The following is a 21,349-nucleotide window of genomic DNA, read 5'->3' as shown; positions in this document are numbered from 1 at the left end:
GGGCTTGCCCAGGGTGCTGTTAATGCAAGAACCACCACTGTGATGCAGCATGGAATAAAACCTATCACAATAAATAACCATATAAGATTGACCCACACATTAAGGCCACAACGTATGTATAAATATAAGAAAATATAACAATATGGCGTAAGAGGTTTCTTGCCCAGCATTTTGTTCAGAAGGTTTGATACTAATTCAAATGCGTGCCCAGAATTTAATCGAGCTGAAATGAGTACAGCCACTTTCCCCGGGTTTCTCCACTGACAGGCAGGGAGCAGCAGGAAAACTGAGACTAGTCTTTCTGGTTGCAGCCCCGCTGCTGTGCCAATGCGCAAACAGTCTCCGCCGTTCAGGGATAGGTCTCCCCCAAAATGAGGCTGCGCTCGAAACGATCATGCGATTGAGTGACGAGCGCGTCATGCTTGTCTTCCTCCTCCTCTGCTCTGTGCGATCAGTGGTTCTGTGTTCCGCAATCCCCCGGGATACTGTACCGCCCTCGATGGCTCTGCTATCGCCGTTCCGTTCGCACTGAATGGCCGGCCGGATCGAGGAAAACCGGGGGGAGAGAGCGCTGCGTCTCCTCCTTTAGACCAACGCTCTGCATCGGCTTCCCAGTGAGGGGGTGAGTGTCTGGCTTTTTTTTTTTTTTTTTTTTTTGCCGTTGTGTGGGGTCGTCCTGTCTGGGGGTCTGATGATGATCCGGCGGCGGCGGAAGTGGGGATCAAATCGGTCTAGCAGATGCGGGACGATTAAAGTTTTTCGGGTTAACCACGCGAGCGAAATGCATCCAGGTTGGCGCAGTTTAAACTTTCGTCGTTATCTTTTTCCTCAGATCTGGGTTGTAATGATGTCTAACAGATTTATCCCGCAGGTCTCAATAAACTTGCGAGAAAGCAAGCAGCCTCTCAATGTCTCAATGGGTTTTTGAATCATTTTTATTTGGCCCGGCAGCCCCTTGCGATAGCCGGTTTCGAAGAATTGTGCCTTGTTGTGCTCCCACCGACCCCCCCTCCGCTCCGTGCCGCACTGGTTCCGTCTGGCTCGCCCTCAGCTGCTGCGTGTCCTGGGATGACCTGTTGATGTCGGTAGAATGGAGAATGGCAGAGGGGGAGCCGATTCCCCCCATCACCAAAATACTCCAATAAGCTAAAAAAAAGAAGACAAAATTAGGGTCTCCGACACCTGGGGCCTTAGCGCGACCCTGAGCCCCGTCCTCTCGGGAAGTAAGTGTCGCTTTTGTTTATGTTTTTTTAGCGCGGAAATGCCTCGACGTTGTGCAGCCCGGGGATGAGAGCAGCCGGTGAGGTGGGATGGTGAGCCCGAAATATTTAACAGTGGCGTTAGCTTAGCCGTTAGCCTCCTCTCCCATAGGCCTGCAGCGAATGGGAGAGGGCATGGGGCATTTACAGGGGATTAATTACCACCGACTTGTCTGCTTAGAAGCCAACAACGTGGGCCGGGGTTTGCTGCCTCACGTCCCCCGTCCACCTTTTTACAGCCTGGATTCTGTATCACAGTGTGGCATCTTTTCCAGTTTGAACATCCTTACAGAGGGGCATGCATGGGCAGAGATTCAGAAAGGAGAAGCTTTGGGTATATATGTGTGTGCTGGTTTCATATGTCTAATCACAAATCAGTCCTGTAGCTGTATATGTCTTGACATGAGAGGAGCAGCACAGGTATGCATGCATGGACACATGCAAACCAGGAAATGCCTCCACAGAGGGAGTGAACTGTGTGCCAGGTGTACCCTTGACTTTCCATGAATCATCCATGTTGCTGTGTCAAAACTTGTGCTGTCTGCAGATGGAAAGCTAGATTAATTGCATTGTTGTATGTTGATCTTTTTTTGTTTGCACTAAATAGCTTATTTTAATCATCTTGTGTTCTTTTTTCTTGATGTTGTTTTTTTAATCATTATTACTTATGGGCTCTGGGCGAGTTTGCCATTTGGTACCTCAGTTGCGTGATTCAATCCCCTCTCCATATTTATTTGAATCACTGTAAATCCGGTCAATTCCTTTTGCAGCTAATCCTATGTAAAATTTTATTAAACTGCTTAGTATTTTCTGAAAATTTTGAATTGCACCTAATCTCTATTTGGGTTCTGATCCCTACTTGGGTCATTTCACTCCTAGGAGGCATATTTAATACTCCTGATCTAAGCAGAATGACGCTAACCAACCTTCAGTTGGTAGATTTATTTAGTATTTCAACATTTTCCTGGAGCAGACTATGGGTATATTGCACAAGGTTACTTCAAACCATCTATTCTCAAAGCAGGTACGAAATGTCCTCCGGTGGTACTAATTAATGTTGGTTGGTAGAAAAGTGACCAAAATTCTAAGTGTATGCAGTGGTGGGAAAATGACAAACCCCTTAATGAGTTTCTTAAACTATTTTGTGGCCCTGTTTCCAACTTACCCATGGTTATTGCTGATCCCTAATTTTGCTTAATATCCCTAAATAAATCATTACACACTCAAATTACTCAAATCTCACATTTGACCATTTTTCCATTACTTTCATTCAAATTTTTAAGAAGAGCAGAATGTCATAACAAATGATTTAATCAGGCCTCAATGGTGATAGGTCATGTTTGTTGGTTAGAAGTTAGGACGTCTGTAACGTTTTTCCAGACAAAGTCTTGGAGTTATGTATTCCCATACCTATGAAAAGTTGTGACCCAAAACACATAACAATTATATATATATATATATATATATATATATATATATATATATATATATATATATATATATATATTATTTTTTTTTTTTTCAGATATCCCCATGTGGTATCCAAAAACAATTTTCTATACATTTGTTAAGTTTATTGTGAGAATAAGTATTTATTTGGCTTGTAACTGTCAATTGTCCTTTTTATTTAGACAACACATTATGGTCAATGTTGTAGAATATGTTTCCACCATTAAAACACCAACCTCCATTAGAACAAATCTTGTTTTCCTCTTAAATCTTGTCTGTCCTTTCTATGTCGTTGCACGAATCTGATTTGGTTTGTCTTATGATTAGGTTGGTAAAGTCAACCTACAACAGAAAATATGTAATTTCAACAGAAAAATATGTAATTTCACCCCTTTTTTGAGCAAATGTAACTTGACACAATAAACTAATCAGTTTAGCGATGCAGAAATATGAACATTGGGGTCGATAGCCAATATTAATAAGGGTGTTGAGAGGAAAAACAAACATTGCTGTGGTAGTCAATAATCAATATTTACAGATATTATACAACATTTCCCACCCTTTCAACACCTTGAAAAAAAACACAGCTGAGTGCTTCCCTGCTTCAGATAAGCACTCCACAATCCTGCACTGTCTGTGTAACTATCACGGTCACATTCCTACACAAATACCACATGACCCCTTCATTCCAAAACACCGACCACAAAAGGTAACAAGATGTAAATAAGCATTGGTTGTTGATTTTGGCCCAGTTTTACATATCCAAATGCTAAAAAATGATATGAGATAAAATGTTAAAGCTGATATATTCATCACTATAGCAGATCCACAGTACTTTTTCCTAAACTACCTGGAGAGGACACTCAAAAAACTGAATTATATTGGAGTTTCTGAAAAAAACGCCTGTGCAGTTCCATTTATATGTGTGCCAAATATTCCTGAAGCTTACAGTGATAAGTCTTTGAGTATGTTGCAAGAATGTTTGACCTACTTTCTCCTTCAGGCTGGAGGAGTATAAAATTTAAGCCACAGTATGAGATTGACTTGTTCCTACTGCTGTTTTTTTATATATTTAATAGCATAAGGACCTAATATGATCCCTCTCAGCTCCGCAGGCCCCACTATCCCTCCTTAGTGCATAAACACACACATGGTCACAAGCACGCATACACACACTCTCTATCACTGTCAGGGTAAACTGAGCAAACACACCCTGCTCTCAGCGTGGCATTTAGTGTGACTTTACGTGCACGCATGTGTGTGCTTGGTGCAGCTCGCCAAACTGTAAACAAGCAGTATTGTCTAATGTCCGTGTGTGACTCAGTGTGCCTTTTGTGGGTTTGTTTGAGTTTGTGTATGTGTGTGCATTTGTGTTTTAGTATGAGAGAGAGGGAGCTTGAGAGAGACAAGAGACAAAGCAAGCATTTCTCTTTTACCCTGGATCTTGGCTGGATCCCAAATGAAGGGCTTTGGATATGATGGGGCTGCTCAGTCCAGCCCTTCTCAGTCGCAGTCGCACCAAAATTGGTTGTATACTTCTTACAGGGTGGATGTCACTCAGTTTGTTCAATTGAAAAACAGAATTTATCCGATGCATATCTGTCTCTTCCTGTTTGTATAAGAGCAGGATGCAAACAGCATTTTTTAGCGCTGAAGAATCTGATGAAAAGCTTTGTGTATGTTTTTTACTTGAAACTATAGTGCGGGCATGCTCAGTGAAAAATTCACAAAAGCTAACCTAGTGTTATATGGGCAAATCAAAGAACCAATGCTATTTGCCTTTTAAGAACAACCAATGCTATTTGGATAAGTTAATGACTCTTTTATGATCATAACTGACAGAGAGCATACAAAGTAAATACAACACCTTTCAAACGTAGTCATACATCCTGAACCTTTCCACATTTAATCCTAGTACATCAACCTTCAGTCTTTCCAATAAAAGTTTTTTGTGTAGACCAGTACATACTAAGAAACACTTAGTTTTCAGCCCTTATTTATTATTTTTGTCTTACAAATGAAATGTCTGAAAAGTATCAACCTTTTGCTGTACTCTCAAATCCTTTGCAGTCCCAATACATTTTATCCCAGTATTACCCTCTGTCCTTGTTGAGCTGGACGCTGCCAGCCCCACATTTCATATCTGGGATCAGTTTCGCTTTGCCCCTTATAGATTATGTTTTGCATGTGAACCCAGAAAGTTTTTGTTTTGTTTATTCAGAGGACCCTCTTCTACATTGTTGCTGTGTTCTCTTTATTGCTTATAGCAACTTTAAAAGGGACTTTTATATCCGTGTTTAACAATAGGATTTATCCTTGCTCCTCTTCCATAAATGTAATTGATGACTTATGGCATTTAAGAACAAACAGATCCTTCTATCTGAGCTGCGGATCTCTGCCATTCCTCTCTAGATTTAACTTGGTGCTCTTGGTTTCTTCTCTGATTTTTGGTTCTTTGCCCATCCACCTACTGACGGTCTTTACTGGATTGTCCTTGTGCCGGGCGGATGTCTTTAATGTGTGGTACCTGCTGGACAGCTATACAGACCATGAAAGGACAGCACATAGATACACAGGACAAACAGCCATGAACACACTTCCATGCGTAAGAGCATTTTGGAGTAAGCGACTAATGCTCACAGATGTGTTTTTGGACTATTGGGTGATGCTTGGCTACTCATAGAGAATCCATCCTTGTACAGACGGACCATCCAACACTTTGGAACAAGAACCAAGGCTGGGATTTGAAATCAGACCTTATTGTTGCAAGGTAACCACACTAGCAACTGTGTTACTGTGCAGTTTATTTCCACAGTAGTCATAATTTTAGGTTGTTGGTTTGCAGTTCCGCAGTACTTTTTAAATTATCAGATGCACAGATTAAACAGATTTTTATTCTTACTTGTAAAAAAAGAATACTTTTCAAAATCTTCCCCTGCCTTTTTCACATACTTTGTGTATTACATAAAATCCCATTGAAATACATTGAGGTTTGTGGCTATCACACGTCAATGTAAAAAGTTCCCAGAGTATGAATGCTTCTGCTAGTCACTGTACTCGGCATGCTAAGAATGCTGCTACGCTAACTGTAAGTAATGCATAAGTGCAGAACTGAACACAGAACAGTAAACAGAAATGTCTTCCCATTGTCCTCAAATATTTTCACAAAGTCTGCCTTTGGTTCATTTTTATTTAACAGACCTTAATGCAGCAGTCCAAGACAAGCCAAGTGAGTGTGCAGTCGTTTCACTGTTGATTGAGGTGAACTGTAACATGCAATGTGGTTTCTGTTCAGACCACACACACTTTCACACACAGAATAAGAGAACATGACCCACTTATCTGAGGACGTGCAACTTTATAGCTTACACAAAACACAGGATGATAAAAAGGCTTTTACCCAGCCTAGCCCTGACAATAACAGTTATTGTACAGCTGAAGTTATTTACTTGAGTAGTGTGATTATAGGTTATGTTGAAGTTTAAACAAATCTACGAAAGTCTACAAAAGGTCTTCTCTGAGAAAAAGAAGAAGTGTTTTTTTGTGTGTGTGTCTTTTAATGGCAAAGTTTATGCAGAGCACTTTACTTATTATTGGGGCCTCTGTCGAAGACTTACACAAAAGTCTAAAAGTAGTATCGATGCCATCTAGTGAACCTTTTCCTTGTTGATTTGACTGTATGGATAATTTTTAGTTTTTTGGGGTTTTTTGGTAGAGTATGCCAGGTTTGGATGCCACATACTCCTCAATTTGTTTCAGTTCAGATCTACCTTGTTGTTGCTGGAAAGCTTGGTCTCGATCTCATTTGTCCAACGTATTTCCAAGCAGCTAGTTAGTTTCTAATGGGTATTTTGGATCCATTTTGGGATCCATTTGTCTGACTGTATGGTTTGTGGACTTTTTTAAACCTCCTTTACCATTTTCCTCACTGTGTGTGGTGGTGGTATAAACTTAGTTTTCATCCATTTTTTTTCCTACAGCCCCTGTTGTTGCAGGCTTTTAGGTGTTTCTTGTAACCATCTCTTTATGTATGAAAAGTATTCTTCGGATGGATGGCATGTTGTCTTGCCTTTCCCATTTTTAAGATTAGCTAGGAGAAATGGAGCAAATTCTTATGTCATAAGACTGTTCCTGTTTGGGGAAACATGAAGTTGTGGACTGCTAATGAAATGTTGAAGGAACTCTGGTCACTTATAAAAAATAAAGCAAGACCACTTAACTTACTCAAAAAACAGCTGTTCTTTACCAGTAATATTTTTGCCACTTGGTATGCAGTTATTAAATGCTTAAAGTTTCGAATCTTTCACTTTCAGATTACATGTTTATCTGAAGGCTTTATGCACATTTTTTTCCTTTTTATACTTCTGGAGGATTAAGCGGTATTCTTTTAAATACATTTTTTCATTTGGAAATAATGTGAGTTTTTTACATATTTGGATTAGATTATGTTCTTTAGCTATTTTATTTGCACTGATGAAATCCCACGAGACTGTTTCTGGTGTCTCACACATTCCTCACCTGTTTTCCTTTCTTTGAGCCTTTTGTCTTTTTTGTCCTTGTTACATTGCTCCTCCTCCACACATTACCCTCTGAAATGCTTCTCACACCACACAGACATCACAAGAAGAGTTTTTGTCATCGCTGAGAGTGGTTCTTTCCAAGTTATCCCACTGTGTGGCCTCGATCCTGCTCGTAGCTGTGGATAAAGCTGCAGAAACCCATGAATCAAAGTGTTACCCGCTGAGCAGCTCTACAGTTACCATGTGAATAATGTCATAGCCAGCCTAACAGCTCATTGGATTTATTGAGGTCTACTGTAGAGACAGCCTTGTCTCAAATTAAAGACTTGACCTAGTGGTAGCTTAACTTATTCGCTTCTTTCTCTTCTTCCTTTTCCAGCAAACCCTTTGGTGGTGTGCGTAGGCGCGCCATGGCCCAGACCCTCCAGATGGCGATTCCAAACTTTGGCAACAACATTTTAGAGTGTCTGAACGAGCAGCGACTGCAAGGCCTATACTGTGATGTCTCTGTTGTGGTCAAGGGCCATGCCTTCAAGGTACTCATCACACTTTATTCTACTGTTGTATTCTTTTTTAGAGAAAAACTTGGTTAGAGATGAAGGACAACATTTGAGAAGTTGGAACTGTTATGCCTCCTTGGTACCTTTTTGGTCTGTTTTATACAGGATATGATATATATAACAATTTTTACTGCTGAATTCCAGTTTTACTTTGTAATACCAAAGTTCTGGTCAGTGGTGGTTCTTGTATGAATGATGCCTTAGACAAGCCTTTCTCTTTGTGTCTGATGCAATAAGTGGGTTCACAATAATGAAATGAGTAGAGCTTTTAATGATACCTTTGAGAAAACAAGAATTTCTTTTTTCAGATTACAAATCCAAACCGTGGTTCAGGCTCTCAAATCAGCATGAAATCACCTAGTCAAGGTTTACTTGTGTATTTATTTCACTTTTCATCCTATTAAAGATGTCTTGATATCCTTTTTGACCCAAAGCTATTCCTTGTCAAATTTACCAGTGTGCACAGTGGTTATCAGCTAATTCACCTGCTTATCCATCTCCAGATATTCTACATATATGAGCTGGGGATTATGTCCAATAAAACATACAAGAGACAGCAGAATTATTATAATTGTTTAACAAGAAAAGCTATTCTTAAGTCTTAGGTCCTGTATAGATAGAGCTCTCATCAATTAAATCACAACATTTTTGTTGCGATCCATGTCTTAATGACACCAGTGACCAAAGTCTCTAACACCAGCCATTTTTGGCTTATTCTACACATGAACCAGCAGATAACAGCAATATTATTGTGCTGTGTTGTGCTCCTTGACCTGTTAAATTTAACACAACTTCTGATCAGAAATATGTGTTACATGAGAGATAGACATGAGTTACAATTAAGTTTAAGCTAGTGGGTTGCATAATTAAGGGTCTAATGTGCATGTGCATTCAATGACATGCTAAAATCACAGCACCATGTAGTGGTCTGGCATGACAATTACAGCTGAATCTATGTGTCTTGGCGGTTCTGTCTAAACGTGGAACTTTTTCCCGATCAACATCCGTATTTAGCGTCAGTTTCCAGGCAAAGGCCTCGTGTTAGCGTTGCTTTAGCCAATCTCGAATATGAAAAGTGAGGAAAAAAACAGAAACTTTTAAGATTGGAGCCAGGATAGTATAGAATAGGCAAGGAGACATCTGAGTTTATTTATGGAGGAGAGATGGCTTATCCCAGAATTCATAATCTACTTCATAGAGAAATAAATTTTTTGTCTCCAATGGGGGAGTGACTTCAAGTGAAGGGAGTAGAAAAACAACCTGTTGACCCTGAAATCTTCACATGCTTCTCAATGTCTACTCTGTAAGAAACAATACACCTATGCTGTTGTTTGTCATACCAAACAAAAACCTTTAGAAACCGAGGTTTGTGAAAAAGACGTTTCATTTTTTTCTTTTAAGAAATAGTCGTTACATTTTTTTTGTTTTTAAACTTGCCAAAAAGCCTTTTACCAGATAGCCTGGAAAACTCCCTTAACAACACTGTTCTATATTTTTTATAAATGAGCAGATTAACATACAGGAAGGTGGAAAAAAACAGGACAAGAAAATGGTTACTCATAAGAAGAGGGAGATGTTAATTTTCCATCATGCTTCAAATCTTATATGGACTTCCTTCCTTCTTGGAGACGGGTTACAAAAGGCTCCTCTTGGATGACCTACGACTCTCCCACATGGATAGACTCTCGCACTATAGATTCGCTTTTTTGGCTTCATCTTATACCAGGAGGGACTGAAGCACATAGATAGTGGGAATGACTGACCTCTGACCCATAAGTTTCTTTATTTCTTGAGCGTCCTGGGGCCCATAATGTTAGCCAGGAAGCACTGTGAGGATTATGTTCTTTGTTTTCTCCAGTTCTTTTAATACCATTCAGCAGTGACGTCTAAAGGACAAGCCGGAGCTGTCAGGAGTGGACCATTAGCTGTCCCAGTGTATACTGGACTATCTCAGTGGCTGCGCACATTATGTGAGGACACAGGGCTTTGTCCTGGACAGGCCGGTCTGCAGTACAGGGGCCCCACAGGGAATTGGGCTGGCACTGTTCCTCTTCACCCTCTACACTGCAGACTTCTCAATAAACTCTTCTCTGATGACCCTGCCATCGTCGGCCTCATCACAGATCAGGACGTCTCAGGTTACAGACAAAGCTTTGTGGATCCTTGCCAGCTGAACCATCTCCAGCATGGTGAAAACCAACGAGCTGGTTGATTGCCGCAGGTGCATATCCACCCCACCGAGGCCTCTGAGCATCCAGGGAACTGACATTGAGATAGAGGGCTCTTATAATTCCTGAACAGTGAACTGGACTGGAGTCTCAACATTAATGTTCTTTACAGGAAGCATCAGAGCAGACTCTACCTGCTGAGGTAGAATTGATTTGTGTATTTTTTAGAGTGTATTTTTTGTGACCAGGATATTGTTCTGCTTGTCACTGTACTTATCCATATTCATGGAGTTCTCATATCCAATTGAGAACTCCATGTGCTGCCCTTGGATTCACTATAATGTGTGCACACTTTTGCACACAGTACAATTTCTGGGTCATATAAATCTGATTAAATTAAATATTAGTATAAAATGTTATCCTTTGGTCCGTTTTCTACTTGAGTTAGTTGTCAATTGAAAATGGAAAAAAAAAAAAAACTATACAAGTGATAGATGGACTCTAACAAACTCAATAAATGTTTACTTCCTTGCTGTTATTTGCACAATTGTTCAGATTCTGATAAAATAGTCTGTATTTTTTCAAGCATAAGCATGCACAGACATGTTGTACATTTCTGGTATCATTTTACTCAGTTGCACATTTCTTTGGCTTGAAGTATGCTATTATTATTTTGGATTTTCATTCAATTTGTCCTTACTGTACAGTCTCTAATTCTTACCTTCTGTTTTTTACATTTTGACCTCAGTGTAAATTGACTTGCTTTTCACTTTGCTGCTGGGACACCTGAATTTCCCCGCTGAGTGACAATAAAGGTTATTTCTATTTCTTTTTCTTCTATTCTTACCTTAGGCTCATCGAGCTGTTCTGGCGGCCAGCAGCTCTTATTTCCGGGACCTTTTCAGCAGCAGCACCAATGCTCCGGTTTCCAACAGCAACGAGACGAGCCCCACTGTTGTTGAGCTCCCTCCAGCTGTGCAGCCCCAGTGCTTCCAGCAGATTCTGGCTTTCTGTTACACAGGCCGCCTCAGCATGACAGTGGGAGACCAATTTCTTCTCATGTATACTGCGGGCTTTCTTCAGATCCAGCAGATCATGGAAAAGGGCACCGAATTCTTCCTCAAGGTAAAGGTACATAAAAAATGGGAAATAGATTTAATGTTTGTAAACATCAAGACAAACTGATGTGTAGTGACAGTCAAAAGTAAGCTAATAAACTAATCTTAAATGTAGAAGTATTGTGTTAAAAATAAAGTCAGCTTTGCTTCATTTTATGTCAGAATGTGTTTGTAAATATACAAGACTTACTTATATACTAAACTGATCCTTAGCATGCGAGTCTTTCTGTTTTCTCTCATTTTTCATTTAATTTTCTTGTTTTTGTTTCAAGCAGGAAATATTCAAAACTCCTTTTTAAGAAGTAGTTGTTACTTCTCTTCAGTCTAACAACTATTGAGCCATTTCATGATATTTAGTGGTAATTTTGTTTTAAGCAAGATTAAAAACAATAGAAAGACAGTCCCAGAAGCCCAAAATTATTCTTAGAAAGTAATTTAATTTGCCTTACAATTTGTAAGGCAAATTAAACCAATCTTAATAAAGTTTTTTTTCAAGAATAAGACCGAACAAAACTGTTTGTAGAAGAATAGTTATCATGCCAGATAATCAAATCAATACATAACCAGGGTCATTTGAACAGATGATACCAAAATGGAGATGCTTGGCCATAATGCACAGCTTGATCTGCCATGCACAGCGGAGGAGGGCTAATGGTTTGGGATCTGCAGCCACAGGGCCTGAGCAAAATCTATCCAGTAAATTTTGAGTCAAATTTAAGGTGGACCAGTCCAACGGTAAAAGTTTGGCGAATAATGAGACACATTACAGGATAATGCTCGAATACAATCGCAAAGATAAAATCCACAACAGGATAATAAAAATGTAAGAAATCGAAGCAGGAAATCGAGGTGATAAATACACAAGTCATATCGTCAGCAAGGAATATGACATTGCAAAGGTTTTCCTTTGCTATTTAAGTTTAGCTTCAACAAAAGACTATTGAAGCTTTTCTGCTTTGGGGTCTTAACAAACATAGACTGCATATGGTGAGGAGTCTATTCAGGTACTGGGGGAAAATTAAGTCATTTGTTATTTCTGTCTTAACAAAATGGCTTTATTGAAAAAGCTGCATATGGCAACATATGCTGACTTAAAGAAGACACAACTTAGTTGTACTTTCTTAGTTACTTCTTTATTAAGCATTAAAGACGTTTTGGTGTCATTAAGCAGCAAGCGTTATCAAATATGACCATAGAGAGACACTATTTGTATTGCATACAGTAACATTACAATAATGATAAATTTGCATTACATTGTGTGGACCTGTTTTAAAGTGTTAAATTAAAGACCATCAGATGTTAAAGGAGTTGCTGATTAATGAATGCCTGCACATATCTCCACATTGAATTCAATTTGTAAAGACAATAGGCTAAAATTTCCATTTGTTAAAAGTGAGAAAATTGATATGCAGCTTTGCTGAAGTGGTTTCTACTAACAGTTGAATTCTCCGATGAATTTAGGTTTTCCTTTTCTGTTTTAAGTTGAAGTTTGACTTTTCTTAAACCAGCTGCGACATAATGATGTGAAATGAGATAACATCAGACTCATATAGCGCTTCTCGGGACACTCAGAGATGCTTCACCTGAATTAGTCATTTCCATTAACACACACATTCACACTCTGACAATGGCAAGCTACTGAATTGTAGCCACAGCTGCCCTGGGTTAGGCAATCTGATAAGAATAGTTTGTTAATGTTACTTTATTTGTCTTGTACACTTCTGAGCGAGTTTTGACTCAGTCTTAATAACTTCTTTTAGAATGGATTATTTTTTTTGTTACTTTTCACTATGAATATTTAAAGAAATTACCAAAATGTTACATCTCAAAGCATGGATACCTAGAGAGAGTCACAGAAGACTAAACTGATAATTTCACTTCAGAAAACTGCAAGTCCATATCTTCACTGAAGTGACTATGTGTCCAAGCATTAAACTTATATAGGCTATACATGTTTTTTCTAGGTGTCCTCCCCAAGTTGTGACTCCCAGGGTCTTCATGCCGAGGAAGCTCCAACCTCAGAGCCGCAGAGTCCTGTAACACAGACCAGTAACGGTGCACCACGTCCTGCCTCCAGCGTGACGCCGCTCCCTCTCGTTTCACGACTTAAGACAGAGCAGCCATCCAACCAGATGGAAGCCGCCACGCCTTATTCTGTGGTTTGCACTCCTGTTGCCAAGCGGCTGTGGGAGGGCGGCAGCACCCGCGACGGAGGCGGTTTAGGCTCGGGTGGCGGCGGTGGAGGAGGAGGGGCCAGAAAGACGGCTCGTTATTCCCAGGAGGCGGTGCGGGGCAGTGCCATCCAGACCCCCGTAGCTCTCGGACTGGCCATGGGCATGAACGCCACTGCAACCAGCCTGGCAGGCATGGCGCCCAGTGGCGGGATTGGTGGAAATGCCGGCACCAATGGGAATTCTGCAGCGGGGCTCGGAATGTCAGAGGGCGCCAGCCCCGGCACACTGAGCACCTATGCTAGTGACTCACCCATCAGCTACCATGACGATGAGGAGGAAGAAGAGGGAACAGACGAAAGTGCCGAGGAGCAGTACAGGCAGATCTGCAACATGTATACCATGTACAGTATGCTCAACATGGGAGCAGCAGGTAGTAGAACTAAAGCAAGCAGTTAATACACATTAATGTGCTTCGAAGTGCACAACCCTTTATTTTTACATTTCACTCTAATTCTACAGCACTACATCAAACTCTAGGGGCCACAGTCAGAAAATACAATGAGTCTGTGACCTTAATGCGGGTGTTACTGTTTCTCCAGCAGCCGGGGAGCGAGTCGAGGCCCTTCCTGACCACATAGAGACCCGAGGTCGGATGCGAGGCCGAGACCTTACTTGTCTTCCTCCAGAACTTATTGCTCAGATAGGAAACCGCTGCCATCCCAAACTGTACGAGGAAGGAGACCCTGCTGAGAAGCTAGAGTTAGTCTCAGGTATGTGAGTGCATCCGATTATTGTTGAGCACAGTGAAGTCCTGGAAGGAAAATCTGTGTGGATAATTCAGCGAACACATAGGTTTATTGACGAGGTGTTTGTGTTTTAATTACCGAACTAAAAGAGTCGTTGTGCCACCAAGCATGAAATAAAGTCGAGACAAATCTTGCATTTGTATGATGGGTCGTTTACCCATAAATCAATCGACTGTAGAGGATCATTGAAAAAATATTCTATTTTGCACATGCTACAGCATCACCCAGTGTGGAAAGAGGCCAGGTGCAGAGATTTGCTGACCCACAGTCCAAATAAGATTTTTTGTTTTTTGTGAATAAAAATAAAATGGTCTAATATTGTTTAATTATTCAACTTTCAGAGATTAGAGAGCTGAATACAATGCACCCCTGACCACTCTTTATTTATTTTATTTTGTTTTACTTATTTAGTTAGCTTTTTGGTCATTTGAGCAGTTTTAGTAATTCATAATTCTGTGTGATTTTTCTCATTTGGCTTAAATCACAGTCACATTTCTTCAGTAGAGTCTCTGAAAACATATATTTAAAAGATCATACTTCTGTTTACACTGTTTTACTGCTGTTAGATACATTTCAATGAGTTGTTATAAGGGTAGTAACATAGCCAACATTATTTTATTAGATTTAATGAGTGAGCAGTATTTATAATTCATTCTGGTCTGTGTTTTTTTTAAATATTACCTTATGTTTATCATCATGCATTTAGTATATTTCAGCAGATAACACTGGTGTTACATTGCACTAAAGGCCCTGCTCCTGGGTTCAACCCTTGGCTGTTTCTGTGAAGTTTCTTGAGTTATCTCCCACGTTTCAGAGAATTGCATGCTAGGTTACATGCTGCTGGACAATGAATCAGTGCTCTGTTGTTTGTGTATTTTTTGTTTTATTTTTGACATTTTTAAATTGAATTTTCTCTCGTTCACTTTGGAGCGTTAGAAAACACAACACAAATCTTTGCTTTGCTTGTATTTTATGGGTTTTTTTGTGTGTGCTTTGCATATGAAATGTAGCCAAAACTTGAAATGATTCTATACCTTGGTTGCTCTAATCTCCAAATGTTATCTTAAACTTGCAAGTAGTGATTGCGTGTTAACATTTAGAGGAAGCTCTTTTCCTGATAACAGGGGATTGGCACTGGAGTATAAGACCGTGTTGCACATATGTCTGCGTTAAGGACATCCTGTGATAATCGTGGGTGTGGTTGCAAGTTTACTTTATGGTGTCCTGTGTGTGCCTCTGCATGTGTGTGTGTGTTTGTATGAAAGGTGAGAAAAGAAAGCAACCTGCAGAATACAAACTTGTTCTCCTGTGAAGCATATAAGACACAAAGAAAACAGCAAAATAGAACCAAAATAGGTGCAAACACAGCCTGGCCTTTCTGAGAACAGCAACAGCAATCTGATATGAATCACAGTTGTCTCTAGATAAACAATTCCTCCATGTCTGTCTGAACATAACCAGATAAACATGTCTCTATAAATAATCGGTGTTTAGAACATGTCTCCATTTGTTTGTGGTCGGGTGTTCAACCTTCTGGCATGTGCTTTTGTTTGCAGGAACTTCTGTGTATATTTCGAGAGCCCAGCTAATGAACTGTCATGTGAGCGCAGGGACGAGACACAAGGTGCTGCTGAGGAGGCTGCTGGCTGCCTTCTTTGACAGGTTCGTTTCCTCTGTGAGGGTCTATTTCTGTAATGTATTTATGTAAAGACAGACGAGGCTGCGGTTTAATATGGAAATTATTGTTTCTTTTTGAGCTCAGTTTAGAGAAATAGGACAGCTATTTTAACGTCCGTCCATTCTGTTCACATCATTTTTGTTTTGCTGTATCAGGAATACTCTGGCCAACAGCTGTGGGACAGGGATCCGCTCGTCCACCAACGACCCCAGCCGCAAGCCCCTGGACAACAGAGTTCTCCATGCGGTTAAATGTGAGCAAGAGCATTTTGCTATGCAAATAGTTAAAGAATTTGCTTGTTATTTTCATTAAGAATAGGAAATGTAAAGAACAGAAACACATTTTTACATAAGCCTTCATTTCTTATTAGTTCATAGGGGCCAGGCTTTTAAAATCTTTTCTAGCAGTCAAAATTAGGGTTTTATATAGATTTTACTAGGAACAGATTGTCTTTAGGACACCTTTGTAGAAGAAATCCAATGTGACTTTTGAAGGAATTGCTGAAGGAAGTCTGATTAAGCTTGTGCTGCCATCTGTCACAAAGTCCAATAAATTAAATGACAATTTGTGATGGAATGCGAGGGCACTATGTATTTTGTAGCCACAATCTACTAAACTCCATCGAACAGTGAAGTCTTGAGTTGTTCTGAGAAGATGCAGAAATTTTCCATCTCATTTTACTAGTGAGTGTGACTCAAAGGATTTGTTTGCGGGATTTCCCATTTTCAGCATCACCCCAGTCTTTTACTATGTGGTTTCAAAACAAGACAAATTTGAGAGATTTAACTTTAGGCAGAGTTTTTTGTCCATGGCTATCAGTTAACAGATGGCTAAGTGTTGATATCTGGATAAATACATAGATAAAATAGGTCAACAAGTCTAACAAAGCTTTGTGTAGTCATTTTATTCCAGTTGTGTCTGCTGCAGAAGTGAGTCATGTCAGTGTGAGTTCCAGTTATTCACAATGACCTAGTGCACCTGAAAAGACTGACTTCTAGTTTTAGTCATTGTAGTTTAACATATATAAGTTCACTGCACAAATATTCTGCGTTTAAATTGAGTTGTTTTCAAGAACATATGATGGGAGCAGAAACATGCTCTCAGATTGAAGTCTGTGTAGCTGCAGAACTATTTCAAGATATTATCACAAAGGAAATTGACAAAACTACCTACTCTGTGCAAAATATCTATTTTTTTTAATTCTGTTTTTCAGTGAGGGTGGGACTTGAATATTTTACTTAAAGAATTCCCAAGCATTTAACTGATAGTTTTCATTCTGACTGTTTTCTTTGATCTCTTAAGGTTTGTGGGGAAAAAGCAGCTATGCAAGCTGTCCTACCTACTTGCACCTTGCATGCTGGCGATGCGCCAAAACCGCAGGGGTGGAAAAATGAATCTGTCACATCTGTAGAAAAGTCAAACGTCTGCCTAAGTGGGAGTGTGAAATTTTGCTTGACATTATAATAGTGACAGATTGATCAATGAGCTTAAAGTCAGACTCTGTAAAGTTAGGAAACTAGAATATTTTCTTTAAAAAAATAAACATTTTATTTGAGTACGTTTATTCAATTGGCAAAGCAGCTCCATGTTAATAAATATAGACTGCACATAAAATCAAGGGTACTCAAAATATTTTCAGCTGTGCTTCTATGTCTTTGAAAAACCCTTTCTCCAACATTTGATCAGGTTGAAGCATGACAGGTGTGTCTCCAGCAAGTCTAACTGTGTCCTGTCTGCCTCAGTTTATTGCCAGAATTTTGCCACGAGTTTCAAAGAGAGCGAGATGAACGCCATCGCAGCGGACATGTGCACCAATGCCCGCCGCGTGGTGCGAAAGAGCTGGATCCCCAAGCTGAAGCTGCTGATGGCCGAGAGCGACGCCTACTCCTCCTTCCTCCCTGACGGAGTCAAGACAGAGGACGAAGCTCTGGGGGCGGACCAAGCCTTCGAGCCCGCCTCCCTGGAGGCCTCCGGCGGCGCCGGCATGGAGTCGGGCGGCTCCTCAGGTGAATCCCTGCCAGGCGTGGGTGGGGATGGAGGACCGTTGTTCTAAACGCTCAGCCCCTGGAAAGGTTTAAGTCTGATGACGCACGTACCAGTATCCTCCCTCCCCCAGTTGTGCTTGCCTCCTCACTCTTTGCCCCCTCCCTGATCGCTCTTTACATCTCTGCTGTCTGTACAACAGTCCTTGGGGCGACAGCCGTCACTCCGTTATAACCAGGACGTAAAAACTCACAACTTTTTTTTTATTTTTTTATTTTGCTTTATGACTGTAAAACAGAGGTAGTGGAGTAAAAGGAGAATGCGTGAGGGTTTGTCCTCTATCTCCCCTCGACTCATATGGTGTGTAAGTGCAGCCACGGTTGCATTTAAGATACATTCCCCGAGGTGCAGGTAGGGGGCGCTACCAGTACAGCCAGAGGAAGAAGGGAGAGATGTTTTGACAGGCTGGGAGCAGAGGTGACAAAAAAAAAAAAAAATGAATGTAAGTGTCGCTGGATTTTTTTTCTCTATGCAAGCCTGACAACTTGTGTTCCAGCCTTGGAAATAGAACTACATTGAATTGTATTAAAACACAATAACACTACTTATTCCTCCTTACATCTTCCTCTCAACCCACCTCACCTCAGAGTGTTTCACTGTGCCGCATATTGTAGAAATATTCTCAACTTTTTTGTAAACGTTCTCGCATGTTTGTGTCTGTGAACTGAAAATTAAAAATTGGGGGTGGAAGGAGGGGAGCTTTTTACAAAGATGATTGTAAACAGGACTGAGAGGAAACAGGTAAACAAAGATGGTTCTATTTTCAGAAGAAAAACTATATTTATACAGGCGCCCACGCCTAAATTGGTGTGAGCGACGAGAGCGAGGGGGATTGTTTTATAATCTCCACGTAAGTAAGCTTCTGTCGAAAGAGTTACTGTCAAATGAGAGGAAAAGTGCTATTTTTGCAGGAGTATAACAAAGGAGTCTTATGATAGGAATTTGTGTCATTTATTTTTAGCTTTATTTTCAAATGAAAGAGATGGAATGAGCAGTTGAACTGCTAAATTTGACACATTTCGTCTTCTGTTCACCAGCCTGAAAGGAAATAATTTCGAACACTTTAGTTGGATTTCACTGTCTGTTAAAAAACCTTCCCCAGGTTGTGGATCTGCAGCTTTGATAAAACCGCTTGCTCACAATTCTAAAGATTACTTGCGGAAACTCAAATGTTATATTGATCTCGAAAAACAAAACAAAAAAAAAAAAACCTGTTAGCTTTGTCTTTGTACAGAAATTACAAAAAAAAAGAGTCAGTAGTAGTTATCAGACAAAAGAATGTGCCTTTTAACTGAAAGCAGTAAGAAAAAAGCAAGCTATTGCTTGAAGTAAACCGATTTTAATGGTACTATTTGTGTGTGCCACGTAGTTCTTTGGCGTGGATTGTGCAGATGTATGTCAGTATCTTATCCGTCGCACCTCCGCAATGTAGGAACTCGGAAAGGCTTTTATTTTGGAGTTTGAGATGACTTTGCACCTTCCATGAGAGACGGAGAGAAATGTGGGTGGTTTCTGCACCTTAATGAAAAGAACCAGTGGTTCGTGTATCTTTTTGAGAAACGTGTAGCAATCAAACCCCTGTAGGTGGAGTATGTCTTTTAATTAACCCTCCCTATGCCTGCCTGTGTTTCTTGTAGATGACCAAGGAGACTGTTGAGTTAAATCCCAAGTGTTCTTCCTGTTTTTTTGCACCTGATTTGTCTGATTAGAAAAAAATTGTCGATAACCAGTGTTCTTTTTTTTTCTTTGCTTTATTTTACTTTTGGTCCCCTCCCCCAAATCTGAAAGTTTGTTTGACTGAAACCTCTTGAATGCATGTCAGTACAGGGGACTCACTTTTTCTGTTGCAGGCGAACTGACTTAGAATGTGCCGTTAACCTTTTATATTATTTTGCAGGCAATTACGGGGGAATCCGTGTTTCTTTTCAAATGCAGTTGATTCTGAAGTGCTTTTTTGTCTTGCAGATTACATTGCTGGGAGCGTCTCAGATGCATAATAACTCAACCTCTTTTTGTCATTGTGCAAAATGTAAGACTTGACTTAGATAGCTCGACTGGGGTCAGTGTAGAGAATCTAAAAAAAAAATGCAGTATTGTGTAAGGGTGACAACTTCAAAAACCTCACTTTTTGCTTTCGACTGTAAGTGCCACGTGGGCACCCCTCCCCCTGTTTACCTCTGCACCGTCTTTGAAGATTGTTGTGAGCTTCCTGTCCTTCATGCTTCAAGCTGGTGTCACGTTTCACTTCCACCAGCCTAATCATGCGTTTCTGAGAGGCAAAGAAGAGGTTCAAGCCGTGTGGCCAGAATTAGAAGTCGCATCTCTCGTTTGTTTATTTTCGTTAAAGTGCAGCACAAAGAAGCCTTTTGCCGCAAGCTTGTTGTAGACTGGCTCACGCTGCATAGTGACCCACTGAGCCATTTGTAATCTGTTCTGATTCATAGCAGATTGACTTCTCCCCGGTGAGTCATCCGTGTTCGTACGACACTCTGGCCCAAACCAAGTACACAAAATCTCCACCTCCTATCAGGTCTTTAGATTAGACTTTTGATAAACGCTGGTTTAGGTTGAAGTGGAAAGAAGTATGACATGTCAGTTTTCAAAGGTCCCTTGCTCACAATGTTTTATCTCATTTCTTGAGAAGTGAAAGCTTTTTTTTTTCTTTGTTTGTTGAACATTGAGAGAAAGCTGCAATTTGCATTGTTTTATTTTTATTTTTTTCACATCCCAGAACATGTAGACCTACACACTTGAATGACTAAGTTGTGGCACAGCATGAGGAGTTTTTTTTGTCTCTAAGCAGTACATATATAAATATGATTCTATACATACTGTATATTATATATAGACACACACATAAGGATCCGATTGTTTGTTGTGCACTCGCAGCATGGGGTATATATTTACCCAGAAACTAGGCGCATCCTCACTGCCCCTGCTCTTTGCCCTCTGTAACCCTGTAGCACCAGTGGACCTCCTGTACTGCTCATCCTCCTTCTTTCTGTGTTCAAAGTGCCAACAACTTTGTGAAAGCCCTGTAACTGTGACCCAACGTTATCAAAGATAATTGCACATTAACAACTGTAAAATAAATGCAAATTAAAGAAATGGAAATCAAAAAGAAACTTGTCATGAATTAAACAAACATCCTAATAAAAAATTTGTAACGATTTCTTTTTTTTCTTTTGCTTCTAAATCTTTTATCTCATGTTCATTTTGAGTAGAATGCACAAACACAAAGGGATGCAGCTTTTTAGCACACTTCACTGCTCTCTCCTGGAAGCTGTCATGTGTGACCAGATTTTCATACTATGTAAAAATGTCCAACACAGCTGTTGCTTCCTTTTCCGCTTTATAAGCTTGACTTTGCATAACCGAGTGGGAATAAAAAGCCTTATCAGGTGATAAATATTTTATGTTTTTATGCTGAAATAAACTTACTGCTGCATAGAGTCACTAGGATTTAAATGTTACAGTTTTGTATTGTTTTAATTCAGCTGAGTTTTTATTATTATTGTGGGTCTTTACAGATCTTGCAAAGCATTACTGATTTTGCTACATCTTCTTTGTCGTT

The 21,349-nt window shown here is 40.1% G+C and overlaps 1 protein-coding gene across 4 annotated transcripts; it reads left to right on the top strand.

The window, feature by feature from the left end:
• The first annotated feature begins 246 nt into the window (after positions 1-246).
• Positions 247-20,948, top strand: LOC129363262 (nucleus accumbens-associated protein 1). Of its 4 annotated transcripts, none has more exons than XM_055035265.1 (8): positions 247-622; positions 7,608-7,764; positions 10,809-11,081; positions 13,039-13,678; positions 13,851-14,018; positions 15,611-15,716; positions 15,888-15,985; positions 17,475-20,948. In XM_055035265.1, the coding sequence occupies exons 2-8, from the start codon at positions 7,639-7,641 to the stop codon at positions 17,783-17,785; spliced, it is 1,722 nt and encodes a 573-aa protein (XP_054891240.1). In that variant the 5' UTR covers positions 247-622; positions 7,608-7,638; the 3' UTR covers positions 17,786-20,948. The 4 variants fall into 4 exon arrangements, with proteins under 4 accessions (XP_054891240.1, XP_054891237.1, XP_054891239.1 ...); XM_055035262.1 differs by having other exon boundaries at positions 248-622; positions 13,848-14,018; XM_055035264.1 differs by lacking the exon at positions 247-622 and adding an exon at positions 663-791 and having other exon boundaries at positions 13,848-14,018.
• The last annotated feature ends 401 nt before the right edge of the window (positions 20,949-21,349 follow it).

Source organism: Poeciliopsis prolifica, unplaced genomic scaffold (genome assembly GCF_027474105.1).
Source record: "Poeciliopsis prolifica strain line A6 unplaced genomic scaffold, Auburn_PproV2 SCAFFOLD010, whole genome shotgun sequence".
In the NCBI taxonomy this organism is placed as follows: domain Eukaryota; kingdom Metazoa; phylum Chordata; class Actinopteri; order Cyprinodontiformes; family Poeciliidae; genus Poeciliopsis; species Poeciliopsis prolifica.
Note: the sequence above shows the minus strand (reverse complement) of the source record. Positions and strands in the feature narration are given on the sequence as shown.